This window comes from Mytilus californianus, unplaced genomic scaffold, assembly GCF_021869535.1.
Source record: "Mytilus californianus isolate M0D057914Y unplaced genomic scaffold, xbMytCali1.0.p SCAF_14, whole genome shotgun sequence".
Classification (NCBI taxonomy): Eukaryota; Metazoa; Mollusca; class Bivalvia; order Mytilida; family Mytilidae; genus Mytilus; species Mytilus californianus.
This window is the reverse complement of record NW_026262626.1, coordinates 5,285,825-5,302,873: the sequence shown is the minus strand read 5'-3', so window position 1 is coordinate 5,302,873 and position 17,049 is coordinate 5,285,825. Positions and strand designations below refer to the sequence as shown.

Here is a 17,049-nt window from a genome sequence, read left to right as displayed (position 1 = left end):
TGCTGCAATTTGCCAAAGGACAGAAATAGTCTTCATCTGTCTGTCGTCCAACCATTACACACTACACTTCTGAGACCCTCTGTTTGAAATCTGTTATACTTGCTATGATTATCTGTTATCATTTGCAATTGACCATAATTTACCCGCATTTTGATCTGATCAATTAATGATCAATTTTGGCCATTGGTAGCATTGTCAGTTTGTTTGACAAAAAGCTTTAATACATGGTATGAATTATTTGAATATTTGTCATCATGTATAATTGATCATGCTACTGGTATATTCTATTTTGACGTGAAAATTTTTGCACGAGTTATTTCACAATTTTTGGCCTACTGTAGCTCCATGACACCTTGTGAACACTACATCTCTTTTCCATGTCTGAAAACTTTCATACTAAGAGAAATTATTTGCCCTTTTGATTAGTTGATCATACTTTATCATTATTTCGATTTGACAAATTTGTACTAGTTATAAGACTTTGTTCAATTCTGGCCTATTGTTGAATAATGACACCTTGTGACCAATTCTCTTGTGTTAGAATGTCTGCCCAAAAGGTTTCATCCCTAGTAGGATTGTTTCTGACCATTTTTGGTCTTAAGTAGCATAATTTGAATCCTCAGAGACCATAAATTTTGTCAGTAGCTTTCAAACATACTCAGATTGTTTGTCATCATGTGTAATTGACCTCACTGTACCACCATTTTGATTTGACAATTTTGGGGGAGTTATGGAACTTGTGCTATTGTTTTTTTATCATAATGACACACTGGGATCTTTCATTTTTTTTCCTGAAATTGTGTGACAAGTTGATCACCAGTTAGAGTAAATTCCTATGAAAATTTAGTATTATGCCAACATTTTCACAACAAGCCCTAAATTCACCAATTGACTACATTCCAGGAAAGGTGTAACAATTAGGGTAGGAGGGGGGTGCAAAAGCTCCAAACAGGTGTGATAATTTTATGTGTAGTTGTTCTGCAGTCTACTCTCCAGACTAGTACAATGTATTATAAGTAGCTGGGAACATTAAGCTACAGTGTATCAACCTTGTTTTTTGAGATTGTCTTGATAAATATCAACCACCCACCAGTCCAATGAAAAAGTGAAATAAAACCCTGAGAATAATCATGTTATTTAGTGCAGAAAAATATAAGTTGGAATACAAATTGAAAAATTCATTTCATAAAATTTTATTAAATAACTTTTTTTTAAAGAACACATGTATATATTGTCTTATCAACTATTATTTCACTGAAATATACATCACATTTATCAAAATATTATCAAGCTAATAAATGTTATCATCAAATGAATGATGTAATATCCCACAATTTTATTAATATAATATTTAGATATCATTCTTGCTTTGAATGATTTAAAAAAATCCTGTTATGATAGTTTTTAAGCAAAGCTTTATTTTAGTATCATATACTCGAAGCGCTCTTTTTAATCTATAATTTGATTGCAGTGTTTTAACTTGCTAACATATATCTATGTATATATATATCTACAGATCTAAATTATCATTTTTGAAAGTACATAAATTTTCTCCTATTTCACTGTAATTTTTGTTTGAACAGATTTTCTAGCTTAACAGCATCAACAGCAAATCGTCTGATTCCATCGGCTAATTTATCTGTTGCCATGGCATCTTCATTCATCTCCCAACGAAATTTGTTTTCATCTACTGTGACCTCTTCCAAGTCACAAGAATTTGCTATAAAAGAAAATGAAATGCATAGTTTAATACTTCTTATAATACATGTATTTTAATGAACTGAAGCATTTATTTTTATTTTCTCTAATTGGAATGTAATCAAATCCTTTCTCAACCAATATATTATCACATAAAGTTTAATCAGTACCTGCTCACAGTATTCTCAATCTGTAATTCCTTGCTAAATTAGTTACATTCAACTACTCTCTGATCAGGAGCAATAGATGTTAATTTTTTCATTTGATATTTTGCATAATTATTGTAGGTGACATATAAGGACTAATCACAAATTCATTCACAATAAACATAATGTTCTTTGTTGTGTGCTGTCTGCCATATTGTTTTTGTTTATTTATTGTTTTTAGCATAAAATCAGGCTGTTGAATTTATTCAATTGAATTGTTTGTCAATCTGTCATGCCTTTTATAGCTTAATATACAGTATAGATTTTGCTCATTGTTAACGGCTTAACTGTGACCTTGGTCTCTGGTAGAATATGATAGGCAATCATACCAAATCTCCTTATTTTCATATAAAAGCCAAATGCAAACCACCTATAATTATATAGATAGGTATTTTTATTTTAAAGTACAACTTGGTACATGTACATGAAATACAATATATTACAATTTTAAACATATGTAGTCAATAAACATGTAATTTATACCAACCAGCCTTTAGAGGCTTATGATGCACAGTCATTTATGAACGAAATGTTATATAAACAAATTTCAAAATCATATTAATCCTTATCATATCTGAGGCTTAAATCTTCTGAGAAAGTTTCAATATATCAGTTGTGTTTAATAATGTGAAAATAAAGATGAAAGTATCTAAGTAATTATTGGTTTAATAATGTAAGGGTTGTAAATGGAAATGCAGGAGGATAAGAGTTGCCTCTGTTTGTTTGTATCACCATTTGTAAATTAGGATTTGTAATAAGATATAAAAAGATATATAACTCATCTATTTAAAAATATTATAAATTTGTGTTTTACGCTTCATATAAATATGTTAAAATCTATACAAAATACTTTTGAAGATTTTTTGATTTTTTTATATGTCATGCATATTGGTGCAAAATGTTGAGGTGGAAGAAAATACAGATTTTCTTAGTAGTCAAATTTTCATTCTTAAAATTAAATAATTGATAAATATGGTAATCAACAGAATATTGGGACAAAATCTAAATTTAACTGATTCCATATCAACAGAATAACACAAGATCAACTTTATTCTATGGTACTTTTCATAAATATATGAATTTAATTACTTTTTCCATTTAAAATTGAACTATGTGTAATTGTGAAAATGCATCAAATGTATGGAATAATTGAAAATCAAGATAACATGTTTTACCTAATTTTTCGGATAGAACAGAAGATATCTGCTCATTTGCCTCAGACAGTTTCTTTAGCAAACCAGGTCTGAAAAATAGAAAATCACATTAATACTGATTCTAATAAATGACAGGTGCTACAAGTTGAGCAGGGACTGTACCTTAGTACATCCCAAAATATTAGTGGGGTTTGTGTTGTTAAGGATGTTGGCTACTATTATTTTAGACTTTTCGTCAGATATTTGGAATCCTCTAGTTTTATCCATGTAATGCCAATATAAATTTTGCCCACTAACCTCTACTTTTCTTTTCATAATTTTATTACATATAGTTTTAAAAGTCAGTTTTTAAAATCTTATAAAATCTTTGTTATTTTTTCATAGTTTTTGAAAGAATAAAGGTGCCAATGTTAAATGTATGAATAATCTAGAGAGAATCATTTCCGACCAAATTTTCAATCGATTATATTTCAAAAACAAGGACACGAACCTGTCATTTTTTTCTACTTTTTAAGTTTCGTTATTTATATACTATCAATTCATAATAGTCTTGCAAAAAGCTTGTTATTTTGAAACAGAGAAATATACTATCAATTAATAACAGTCTTGCAAAAAGCTTGTTATTTTGAAACAGAGAAGCGAACATTCTTAAATCTTTGATTTTCTGCGTACTGTTTCATGAACTGTTGTTTGCACGTTCACCACTTTGCTTTCCGCTATGTTTTTCTTTAACTTATGATTTTTAATTGCCCTCTTGGTATCTTTTTTCCTTTTTAAGGCTTCGATTACAGTACAGTGAAATAAATCATTCAAAGTTGCAGAGTCAAAATGTCTTCAACTCAAAAATATATAATCAGAGTATTGATGATAAATGCAGATTTTAAGGAGCAATTGTTTCAAGAATATCCCCTAAAGAGATGTTAACACGAATAAGTGTATCACATTTCCCTATTCAGTAAACTGAAAATCTAGGTCAAAACCTAATTTGACATATTTTAAAAAGTTCACATCACTTACTGATGATCAGTAATATACATTTTCAAGTTATGAGCTTCATGTTAAATTGTCTTTAACCAAAACTTTAAATTTATATTGTGCAGAAGAAAAGATTGACTAATGGATGAAGGTACAGTCTCTAAAACATAGTGCCCCCTACTGTCGTCCTTTAGGCAGGTCATAATAAATTGCTTCGCTGAGCGCAGCTGGATACGACCGCAGATGTCTAACACTGAAAAGTTGGGGCCAAATGGACACAATATTCATGCTTGATACAGGTCTGAATTTGGATTGTATCTAAATTTTTGATGCATAATAGGTTTCTGACACAGAATAACTGTAGTCAAAGAACTTCAAATTGGTTATATGATTTGAATTTATATTCAATTTTTTTGCTTTTGTGCAATACACTATGCTGTTGCAAATTGACCCCCCCCCCCCAAAAAAAAAAAAAAAAATTTACCCCGGTTTTTTGCTTTTGTGCAATACCCTATGCTGTTGAATATTAACCCCCCAAAAAAAAAATTTGAAGAAATTTTCTTTTAATTTCTGAAATCTAAAATGAGAAAAATTGTCCCCCCCTCCAATTTTTTTCACCTCCCCCCTTTCCCTTATTCCCCAAAAAAAATCTTTCCCTCAAGATATGGTCAGTATCTCAATTCAAATTTCTAATGGAGTTTGCAACCATAATTACCCATTTAAATACATCATAAAAGTTTTAAAATATAAAATGACATACATAGTCATGGCTAAAATGAATATTAATTAATAGTAACTGCTAAAAATAAATTGACAGCTAATCACCTCAAGACAATCATCATTTCTTAATACATAATTTACAAGCAGTGTAAGGGAGGTAATCAAACAGTGTTCTTTTAATTGATTTGGATAACCTCCCTTACACTACTTTTAAATTGTCTCAATTGTCCTTTAACCAGAAAAACCCTTGTTTTTCCCCTTTTTTTGCCCCTAATTACTAATTGGTTTGAGCCATAACCCCCCAAAGTCAATCCTAACCATCCCTTTGTAGTATGGAAACTTGTGGTATAATTTCAGAGAGATTCATACACTTTTTTTTTTAACACAAGTTATTGTCTGGAAACTACAAAAATGCTTATTTGGGCCCCTTTTTGGCCCCTTATTCCTAAACAGTTGGGACCATAACCCCCAAAATCAATCCCAACCTTCCTTTAGTGGTTATAAACCTTGTTTTAAATTTTAATGATTTCTATTTACTTATACTAAAGTTATTTTCCGGAAACCATCTGTCTTTGGACGACGCTGCCGACGACGTGATACCAATATACGACCAAAAAGTTTTAATTTTTACGGTCGTATAAAAACTCAATCAAAAGATGGAGTGCGACTGGAAAATAAAGAGGTATGGCTAATTTGCTCATATTTCAATTAACAATGAGGCTCGAATGAGAACAAACTTTACGACAAAAGAGATGATTTCAGCTTCCCAATTGTGACCTTCTACTTTTTCTATGTAGCAACATTCCAGTAGTGCCTGCATATGGAGTATATATCTCCCAGTTGATATGATATTCCAGAGCTTGCGTTTCCTATCATGATTTCCTTGATAATGGGTTGCTGCTCAGAAGGTAGCTATTGAGCTAAGAATTCCAAGTGGTGAAGTTCAAATCCTCCCATTGAAAATTTAACGGACGCCATCATAAGTTGGTTGACGGTTATTGAATATCTGTTTCAAAGATGACGATGTTCTTATTGTCATAACCACAATCTCGTTCTCTTTTCCTTGAATGTGACCTACCGAATGAGACTTATCACAGGGTTTATACTTACATAAGCAAAACAGTGGGTGCCACATGTGAAGCAGGATCTGCTTATACTTCCTGAGCGCATGAGATCACCCCCTTGTTTTTGGTGGGGTTTGTGTTGCTCGGTCTTTAGTTATCTATTTTGCGTTTTTTGTACTGTTGTTGGTCTTTTCTTTTTTTTCTCGTTTTTTTACCATGGCATTGTCAGTTTGTTTTTGACCTAGGAGTTTGATACCGTTCGGTATCTTTCGCCTCTCTTCTCTTCCACTCACAGGGTTAAAATTCTAAAGTTGAAGATACCTAAAGTTACATTATATCTACTTGTTTTTATATGCTTTCTCTTTACTTACGAGATTGTTAAGAGATCACATCCAGCTAGACCAAGAATTTGATCTGTATTTCTGAAGGAAGCACCCATTACTACTGTATCATAGCCAAATTTCTTGTAATAGTTGTAAATTTTTGTCACACTTTTCACACCTGAATGTACAAAAATACATACTTATATTAACTTTTTTCACCAGTGTCACTTTGCTATATTGATGCTTCAAAGGATGCAAATTCAATAACAACAACCAGACCATAGTACTATTTTATCATTTTCAAATGTTCCAACAGAATTCCTTGCCCTTTGTACCCCCAGTAGTTGCCATGATAGGCTTGGATACCATATTGTTATAACTGTAGCTATGTTAAAATTACACAGGCTAAAATACAATGCCAAGCTCTCTCATTTTGTTGTGAAAAAACCTTTGTAATTATTGCATTTTTTAAACTGCTCTATTTGAAATTACCATCCCTTGGACCATTCTTATGGCATTGACATATTTCAAGTGCCCTATAATTGCATTAGTACAATTTGTATCATTAAATCATGCATAGTCATATTATGCATACCTATTTGATGAGCCTCTAGTTTATGTACAAAAGTTGACACAGAAAATACATATGTGAAGATTCTCATATTGAAAGATCAGTTTGTATCATCAAAGTTAATCTTACAACCATGCTTAAATTTAAAGATATTCATTCAATGGACTTAAGTTAGTATAAAACATATGAAAGTAAGGATGCAAGAACATAAAGAAGCTGTCATTGACAGGCATAAAATAATGAAAATGAATTTCAGAACCTATCACACCACATCTTCTTATTTTTATATAAAAATTGTGTGAAAGATATGAAAGAGCTGTGATGTCTAAACATTACCGATTATCTATTTAAGTGTTTCTTAGTGGTATTATCTTAGCATTGTTTTACCTATTTGTTAAATAAGTACAGTGTTTGTAAAATGCTGGAAAAATATCTATATTTAAGTCATCTATAGGGTTTAGCAACTTAATATAATTCATGAACTATATTTTTATCAAGGTTGAGAATATGTATGTATATAGATTCTACCACTGCATCAAGTATGATACAATATTTCTCCACTCAAGACAGTTAAATTTCAAATTTAAAACGCGAGGCTTACTGAGCATTTTAAATGTTTAAAATCTAACTGACGAGAGTGGAGAAATATTGTATTGCATGAGATTTGATGGTGGAATCTGTTTCTTTAATGAAATTTGATGTCATAATTGAATTTTGACCAATGAAGAACTGAGATCAAACCAACCACACCTTTATTAAATGAAAATTATCAACAGGTTAGTAAAAGTATAAATCAGCTTAGAATTAGAGAAAAGTATTTTCACACTTACCTGGATCATCTAATCTTTCAAATGTTTTCTGGTCTGTATTTTTAACAAACCAATCATAAATTCTTCCAACAAAAGGTGAAATAAGTGTTGCTCCAGCTTCAGCACACGCTACAGCCTAATAAAATAAATAAGCGACAAAAATATAAGAAACGGTTGAGACTTAATCTTTTTGTACAAGGATTTTAGGGCTGTAGCCTATTTCATCTAATAAAAAAACAGGGATTTAATACAAACTGATGACTGATTTAAACATGAAGCTCATATGAAAGTAATCTTAAGTTCATATAATCATTAATACTTTGTGCACACTCATTAGACCACTCCACATCACAAGGTCCAATATTGGGAGAGTAATAGACTCTTTGAGCTTAAGGGCTCTAAGGTACTAAGGAAGTCTGTTATAAGACAAAAATGTCTGCCCCAAAAATATATCTTGTTTTCAATTGCAGTTAAAATTTTCTAACATTAATTAAGGTATAAAGACACTGCATACTCTATATACCAGTACATTGACACATAATTTATTGATAATTTTTTTTTCACTCTCTGATTTTGCATGAAATGTTTTCTGATGTACATTAAGCAAACAACAACAAATCTGCTGATCTTCCAAGCACAAAATAAATATTTAATATTTTTTTGTCTTCATTTTTACTTTGTATATTTTTTCTCCAAAAAAAATGGAACCATTCACATACATTTCAAATTGTTTTTACTATATACTTATTCTTACTTACTTGATAAAAGTTAAACAATAAAGTCATGTTGACATGTATTCCATACTTGCTTTCTAATACCCTGAAAAATACCATAAAGATTTAATTTCTCGGAATGAAATACATCACTGTATTCACTCAATTACACTAGAAATGCATAGCCAAAAATATGATTATGTTATGTTACTTCAAATAAGCTTATAATTTGTAAATTATATGTTATAAATTTATAAATACATTATTAGGTAAATTATAAGTACATTATTGGATTCATGCGTCCTGTATTCAAAATTTTACAAAAAAAACAGTCAGCTTTCTAGTCACCCTTAACCATGTTAACTGTGCAATCCTGTATCAGGCAATAATATAACTGACCACTATGAAATTGCATAAATGTAAAGAAAAAGTCATAAAACTCATCAATTAAACATTATATATAACATGGTAGGTAAAATAATCATGATAATAAAATAGTTGAATCTTCAAAGCATGAAGTGTGTCTGCAATATCCAAATAATCATGATACTATAAGCAGAAATGGTAAAATCCTTGTTTTGGTATGGGAACCCCCCCCCCCCCCCCCCAAATCACACACAGCAGAATTTAAAATAGCAGGTGTATAATTTTATGTCCTGTAGAAGGATCTACGCAAGTTTGGTTGGATTTGGTCAAGTTGAATCGATTCACTAAATATGTTGTGGATGAAGACCACAATGACAGAAGTGATCCCTATAATGTGTTGCCTCAACTCGAATTTGTCAGACAACCCAATAAATGGAGATGTTGGATGTTGGGTATACTTCAATGAGACTGTAACACAAGGAAACAAAAAAAAACACAAAAACAAAAAGTACAAGACATCTAATTCATCTTACCCCATGATAATACTTTCATATTTTTTCATGCTACACAACAGCTGTAACGTTTTTCAATGATGGACATTTCACATTTTCAATTGTTTTACATTTATTTAGGGGCCTTTTATAGAGTGCTATGCAGTACATGTTTTTGCTTATTGTTGAAGGGCAGTACAGTAACCTATAGTTGTTAAGTTCTACATCATTTGGTCTCTGGTGGAGAGTTGTCTCATTGTTACCACATCTTCTCATTTTCATATTAGCTGTTAAATTAAATTACATTTAACAAGTGGAACTTGTCTACAAATAACTACAATACCTACTTTGCTGCTTCTATTCCTTCCCATGTTGATGATAATTTAATAAGAATTCTGTCTTTGCTCACACCAGCAGCTTTATACATATCTATTAGTTTTTTAGCTTTAGCAATCATCCCATCTTTGTCAAATGACATTCTAAAAATAATAATATTATGCATTACATACAAAACAACTTAAAACTTAAACAAGACATGATGAAAATTTGAATGAGGTATATATATCAGGTTGAACAATGGTATCAAAATAATGTTTTGTAACTGCTTAACATCTAAATCTGTTTTTGGCTATTCTTGTAAGGTCCCTTTTGGTCATATTTACTGTACACATATATGTGTTTATACATCCTTGACTTTTAAATTTGTGGTTTTGTGTGTTCCTGGTGAGCATGGTGAGGGTAAATTAGAAAATTGTTTAAGAAGCACCACATTTATAAAGTGTTATTACTACCAATATAAACTTCTTTTTCCATATACATATCAAAATATAGGCGAGATTAGGTGCTGGTTCATTTATGGTTATTCCATATTTAATATCTAACCGACCGCAAGTAGTTTTTTGCACTTTGAGTCCTCCATACATATCGCAGACAAAAAATTCTGTTTCGGTTTTCCATATATATATATCTATTTATATTTTCACATGTTACTCTAGTTTCTGTTCGTTTTTGCTTATCAAAAATATTTTGTTAAAAGTTCATCTAAGATTGCATTTTATTGATAAAAATCTATAAGTTATTAAAATATTCTCTAACGGTTTGAAAGTAAAGCTAGAAAATATTGTATTGAATTTATGGGTAATATGCATATGATCCAATTGATTTAGAAACAGGTATGTAGGTGTGTTCAAATCTTTTGTCACTTACTAGCCGCCGTTCATACAGGCATAACTTATAGAAATCATATAAATATATATACATGTATATATTCATGTAGTAATTTTTTAGCAAGAATCATTTGCATTTACATCATCTCTTTCCTTATCCAAAAGATGTTAATAATTGAACAATCAGGTTCTTAAAAAAATAATCCTTTATATGCCTGTCATTGGCTAAAAAACTAACACACATTAATTGTTTCTGCATAGACAACCATTTGTTTAAAAAAATATACCTTGCATCAACCTCTGTTGAAACTCTGCCAGGTACAATTTTCAGAATCTCTAAACCAAACAAAACATATACCTTATCCATGGCAGCTTCTATTTGTTGTTCCATTGTCCTATTTGAAATAAAATTCAAATTCATGACATTAAAAATTATAACATATTTCATGTTGGTACATGTACATAAACATATGTTGTCTACTTCTTGTTTTTGCTCTGATTAAAATGACATGTTTAAGGCACACTTGCGCAGCAGGATATTTTTTTGGTTTCTCAAAAATTTCAGTTATTTTCTTTATTGTCATGTTTTCCAATTTACTTTTCATATAATTTAATGTTCATGTACATGTAAAAAATCAACAATAATCGATAATTTGGTACACCAGATCTGCATTTCGTCTACACACATATATATATATATAAAAGACATAGAATTACTAATATCATGATTATTGTTACTGATTTTTCATTTGAAATGATTCTTCATTAATTGCATTCTAACTTTAATAACATTGATAAAAAATCTCACTTTACATTGCCTTATTTCGATACAATATTAACTGTAATTTTACCCTCCACTTTTTTTGGCAAAGGTAACAGCCTCTTCAATAAGATGTTGGTATGCTGGCATATTTGCTGCTGCTGATATCAGAGAAGGGTTGGTTGTAGCATCAGTAGGCTTATATTCTTTCATAGCTATGAAAAAGTATTGAATAACTTCTGATAAATAATTATAACATGGCATATAAGAGGGTGTGGATGGGGGTTTACAGAATAGAGTATAATTCATTAATTGGCAAAAAATATAAAGAATAGAAAAAAATGGACCAAAAAAATAAACTAAAGAATAGAGAATAATGAGATGCTAAGATGTAAAGAATAGAGAATAATGGACTAAAAGTATAAAAAAAGAAAAATGGCCTAAAAAATTAAAGATACAGAAGGGAAGGACCCCACTCCAGACCCTAATGTATATTCTTTTCCTGTATACATTTTCAACGACAGTTATCCAGCTATAATAAGGGTAAACTATGGGCTTATAGGAGACAGAAACACTAAAATCCTTATCATGCTTATGTTATCATTATTAGTCCTAACAAAATAATATCTGGTAGTCTAACATACTGAATAAAACAGGGTTGGCAGGTAAAATACAAATGCACATCCAACATCAGTGTATTTTGTCTCTGGTGGATAGTTGTCCCATTTGCAATCATACCACATCTCCTTATTTTATATATAAGAAACAATTCACTGTAATTAAATGAATTTTAAAAAAGAAAATTTGCATTTTGCCCAGAGTTGTTGCCTGCATTTTCGCTGCATGAGGAATTTGTGTATTTTCATTTTAATGCAACAAATTCCAATTTATCAAAATGTTTAATGTTTGTAGTACCAATAATGCAACCATATTTCTCAATAGGTCTACTATATTTGCAAAATTAGACATTGTTTTACCATACCACAGTAGGTAATTTGTGTTACATTATTCATACTTTTTATGCTGCATTAACAGCATGCATTGCAACTGAAATTTTGTTTTTACATTTTAATAATTACAAGATTTGAAATTTTTACTTTATAAATTATTTAAAAAAATTTTAAACTGCAAAATTTAAAAATTATCCCTTTATTAGTGCCTCATATATATGTTTTGGCATTTAGCAAGATACATGTTTATGCTAGAGTTAAATGTGGTGCTGTTTTCTATTATTTATTTGCATGCTGCATGCCTTGTTTTATTTGTTATTGCATAGGTTTTTATATTCAGTGAAAAGCTCATTAGAGCTTATGTTTGTATGTTTCATTGTTTGTCAATAATGTCGAATCAAAATAAAGTTTTACTTTTGTTTTAGTGCTGTCAAAATTTTCCAGGAACGTTTGTTATGCACAGTTAAGGTAAACCCATGGAAAAAAGATGTATCAGAATTTTTGGTATAAATTTGTTTGCCCTATTTTCATGTGCATATAGTTGTAAATAACTATTAATATAGAAATCTTTTTATTTCATAAGTAACTTTGACAGCTGTATCATATTAAGTCAATCATCGTGTGCGTACTGTACAGGTGTACACATGTACATGCGACAACAACAAGGGCAAGATCTTCATTTTTTTTTCTCTCGGAAAATCCGTATTTACCTTCGAAATCGCCAGTGTCTGCAACTATGACAGTTAATTCCTTCAACTGGTCCAGTGTTGTCATGGCGGATTTTTTATTCTGAGGTTCAGACATCTCAGGAAATTACTTCATATAATATTTCCGCTAAATCAGGATGCAAAATATGGGACAAACTTTTCTATCAGGCTATATATTGATGTTTGTTGAGCGAAGCATGCAACACCTGACAAGGAACCAGACATAATGACGGAAGCGGTAACTTGAATACAATATTTGGGACAAACTCGGAGACGATATGCATTACCATCTTTAATTATTAGCTTTTTAAAAAGCGTATCCGACTTCAGTATGAAGAAAAATAAATAAAAAGAAAATAGTTTTAATCATTTGGTTAATATTATACAATTACTGTCTTTTGATGAGGTAAAATCTTCCAAATGGAAATAGTAAACTGCAGGAAAAGATTCACTGATGCAGATGGAGATCGCTTATTTGAACAATTTAATAGTGTTAATTTCGGAAACGACTTTATCAATAACCATCAAAATAGTACAGATATAAACAAAATGTGGGAGGAATCTAAAGATGAGATTCAAAAACTTACTGACAAGCACATACCACAGAGAACAATCACACACCAACATGGATACCCTTGGATAACCATAGTACTGCGTAGGATGATGAGGAAAAGGGACAGACTATACAACAAAATTAAAAAAACAGCAGATAACGGGAAAATGAGAACAGCATATAAAAACCTGAAACATCTTGTACAAAAAGAAACACGAAAATGCTACTGGAACTATGTATGAAACATCGTTGCACCAGATGATAAACCAAATCCAAAGAAATTTTTCTCTTTTTTAAAATGCATGAGGAAAGAAACAGCTGGAGTCCCACCAAGGACAAACATCAAATGACACAGTTGACAAAGCAAACACATTAAACCACCAGTTCCAATCAGTGTTTACTGAAGACAACAAAACTGAAATGCCAAATATGGGAAATAAAAAATTCAACACCATGAATGACATCAACATCACAACAAATGGAGTAGAAAAGCTGATGAAAGAACTCAACCCTAACAAAGCAAGTGGGCCAGACCATCTCACCCCAAGAATACTGAAAAAACTCCATCATGGATTAGCTGCAACAGTCACTTTCTTGTTCAATAAATCTATGTTTCTAGGAAAAACACCAACAGACTGGAAACACGCATTTGTTTGTCCAATCTACAAGAAAGGGCCACGCCATGAACCAGCAAACTACAGGCCTGTCTCATTAACCTGTATCCTTTGCAAGCAAATGGAGCACATCGTAGTATCCAACGTCATAAAACATCTAGAAACTAATAAAATACTATCCGAATTCCAACACGGCTTTAGAAGTAAGAGATCGTGCGAGACACAACTCATAGGCCTGATACATGATCTAACATGTACGATGGACTTAAAGACACAAACAGACATGATAGTCCTGGACTTTGCAAAGGCATTTGATAAAGTCAGCCATCCACGCCTGCTACACAAGCTCAGACACTATGGGATAAGAGGGAAAAATCACAAATGGATCACAGCATTTTTAGACAACAGAACACAGGCAGTTGTACTGGAAAATAAGTATTCAGACAAAGTGGGAGTAACATCTGGAGTACCCCAAGGCAGTGTACTTGGACCTGTCCTTTTCCTTATCTTCATCAATGACATCACTGATGATATACAGTCAACAATCCGTCTGTTTGCTGATGATTGCACCATCTACCGGCCAATTAGAACTACCAAAGATCAAGCCATCCTTCAAAAAGATTTGACTACACTGACGAAATGGGAACAGAAATGGAAAATGGAATTTAATGTCAGCAAATGCAACGTGATGCACCTAACAAGATCTAAAACCCCCATAAAAGAACCCTATAACATGCATGGGAAACAACTAGAAGCAGTCACAGACACGAAATACTTGGGAATTACCATCAAAGATGACCTTAGCTGGAACCTACACATAAACAACATTGTAGCCAGTGCAAACCAAGCACAAGGGATGCTCAGCAGAAACATCAAAAAAGCTCCACAACAAACAAAAACCAATGCTGTCAATGCACTTATAAGACCAAGAGTGGAATATAGCGCAGCCATATGGGATCCCTATATACAAGAAAATATTGACAAAATAGAGCGGGTACAAAGAAGAGCAGCTCGCTATATTTTCAACGACTACAGTAACGAATCGAGTGTCACAAGCATGATAAGCAAGCTTAACTGGATACCTCTCTACCAACGAAGAGTGAACATCAGATTATGCCTATTTTACAAAATTGTAAATGGACTAGTAGCAATTCCAACAGATACTTACCTAATTCCACTAAATAGAACATCAAGACACTACAATACCATGGCATACACCATCTTCAGCCCAAGACATGATTACTACAAATTCTCATTCTTTCCAAGAACAGTAATAGCCTGGAATAAATTACCGGAATCGACAGTGAAAGCTCCCACTATCGAAGCTTTCAAGACACTAGTTACCTAGATGATGGAATGTTTTTATCCTGCACCAACTGTACAGCATGCACCGTATTTTCTTTTTTGGTCTTTGATCTTTTATTGTAAATAGACATTACCAACACCTACGTAACGCACAAGTATTGAGTACTCATTATTGAGTTTAACTACTATATCTAAGAAGAAGAAGAAGAAGTGTTATTATCAGTCCAATTACACTGAGACTTTTGGAAGAACCTTCTACTTAAAAGGAGGGATCACAGTATTCTCATACTTCTAACGGTGTCAGCGAGACTTCTTCTAAAACTTTCTTTTAATTAGTAACACAATTCTATGACTAAACATTTCAAGTCTAATGCATTCTGGATACAGATCATTCATTAATATCATGCCCAAGGATTCAATAAGCATGGTCATGCACATCAACTTAATTACACTGTCAATGGTTTGTTGATAAAAAGTGATAACAATTGTCAGTGTTTAATGTTAACCTGCTGCTGAACTCGACGGGAATCAATCATATAACTTAATGGAAACGTTTACACTGATCTGTCGAAAAGATAATACATGTACTTCCAACCTTGATTCCATGTCTTGTTTTTTTAGAAACACGAAACCAAATCTGTGATACACACAAGCTACATGTTCACATGGTTTACAATTTTTAAAAAAAGTACAGAGCCCATAATCATAACACCTGAAGCTATTATACAGAACGAACTATAATAATTCAAATTGTATTCTAAATTAAGTCACACTTCCACTACATATGTTGAACAAAATTTTTAACGAATACTGTAACTGTAATGGCTCCTGCACATGATGATAGAACATACGCATTTCCAACAGCAACAAACGCAATCACTTCAAGACCATCACAAATAATTTTACTACATCAACAGTTAACAGACTTCCACTACCAAAATGTCTATAACGTTTGCAAATGGCATCACTTAATAAACTCACCGAAGATTTGCAATTCGTCACATAATACTTATTAGCGGCGCTCAAATCAAAATAGTCTGAAAGCCCAATAGAATACGAAATTTTAGAACGATGAAAACCAATAATTCCCCATAATTATGAAAAATCTGTCTTTGGCTAATTATCCCTTGAGGTGAAAAGTTTTAGTGTTTCGAATAATTTAAGATTTTATAAAAATAAACTTACAGATAATTATCGTGTACACGATATTTCATGGTAGCACAGAAGTGCCGAGTACTAGGTTTTGATACCTACGGAACAAAAACGTCAACCAGCAGTTGCATGAACATAGTGGTTGTAAATACTATTAAAATATACCAGACTTTTAATGTGCTAAGCTAGACGAGCGTTTCGTCTACATTAGACTCATCAGTGGCGCTTTGATCAAAACAGTTCAAAGTCCGAACCAAATAAGAAGTTGAAGGACAATGAAAACCAAAAATGTATGCAAAGTCTGGGTAAGCAGTTTAATTACAGAAAAATGACCATATCAGAATATTTGATGTCAACAGAGGAGTAGTGTGGTACCATCGGGAACGAAACGTCCAACAACAGTGAAATTGACCTTGCGTTTATAAATGCTAGTGGCAAAAAACCTATACAGAAAACTGAAGATTGAGCAATGATTATTTGTTATGAGATATGCAATTTATTTCAAGAACTGTTGGCAATAAAAGGGCCAAATGATTCTATAACAGACCCTTTCACACCAGTCTATTTAAAAGAATTTAAGAGTGAGCAAAAACAAACCCACTAACAATTTGGGATTAACCAGGGTGCATACGAGGGGTAAACCGTTCCTTTAGCAACAGGTGGAACTCGTCTTGTTGTTCATGACAGTAAATCTCCGGATATAAGTCGCACTAAGTGATATCATTAACTAGGATAGAAGGATGGGACTGTGG

The 17,049-nt window shown here is 32.0% G+C and overlaps 1 protein-coding gene across 1 annotated transcript; it reads right to left on the bottom strand.

Annotated features, from left to right (window-relative positions):
* Window positions 1–1,177: 1,177 nt before the first annotated feature.
* On the bottom strand, window positions 1,178–12,898 carry LOC127724070 (transaldolase-like). The gene is made up of 9 exons (XM_052230912.1): window positions 12,677–12,898; window positions 11,108–11,231; window positions 10,544–10,651; window positions 9,438–9,569; window positions 8,279–8,339; window positions 7,542–7,656; window positions 6,189–6,318; window positions 3,080–3,147; window positions 1,178–1,720 (listed from the first exon to the last, which is right to left on the bottom strand). The coding sequence occupies exons 1-9, from the start codon at window positions 12,768–12,770 to the stop codon at window positions 1,560–1,562; spliced, it is 993 nt and encodes a 330-aa protein (XP_052086872.1). The 5' UTR covers window positions 12,771–12,898; the 3' UTR covers window positions 1,178–1,559.
* Window positions 12,899–17,049: the final 4,151 nt, after the last annotated feature.

Excerpts from the sequence above, each read along its gene's own strand:
- LOC127724070 (XM_052230912.1), bottom strand. The coding sequence starts at position 12,770 with ATGTCTGAACCTCAGAATAAAAAATCCGCCATGACAACACTGGACCAG. Across the intron at positions 8,340-9,437 it reads GAAGGAATAGAAGCAGCAAA|GGTATTAGAAAGCAAGTATG; the intron begins GTAGGTATTGTA and ends GGTATTTTTCAG. Across the intron at positions 6,319-7,541 it reads TGAAAGATTAGATGATCCAG|GTGTGAAAAGTGTGACAAAA; the intron begins GTAAGTGTGAAA and ends TTGTACATTCAG.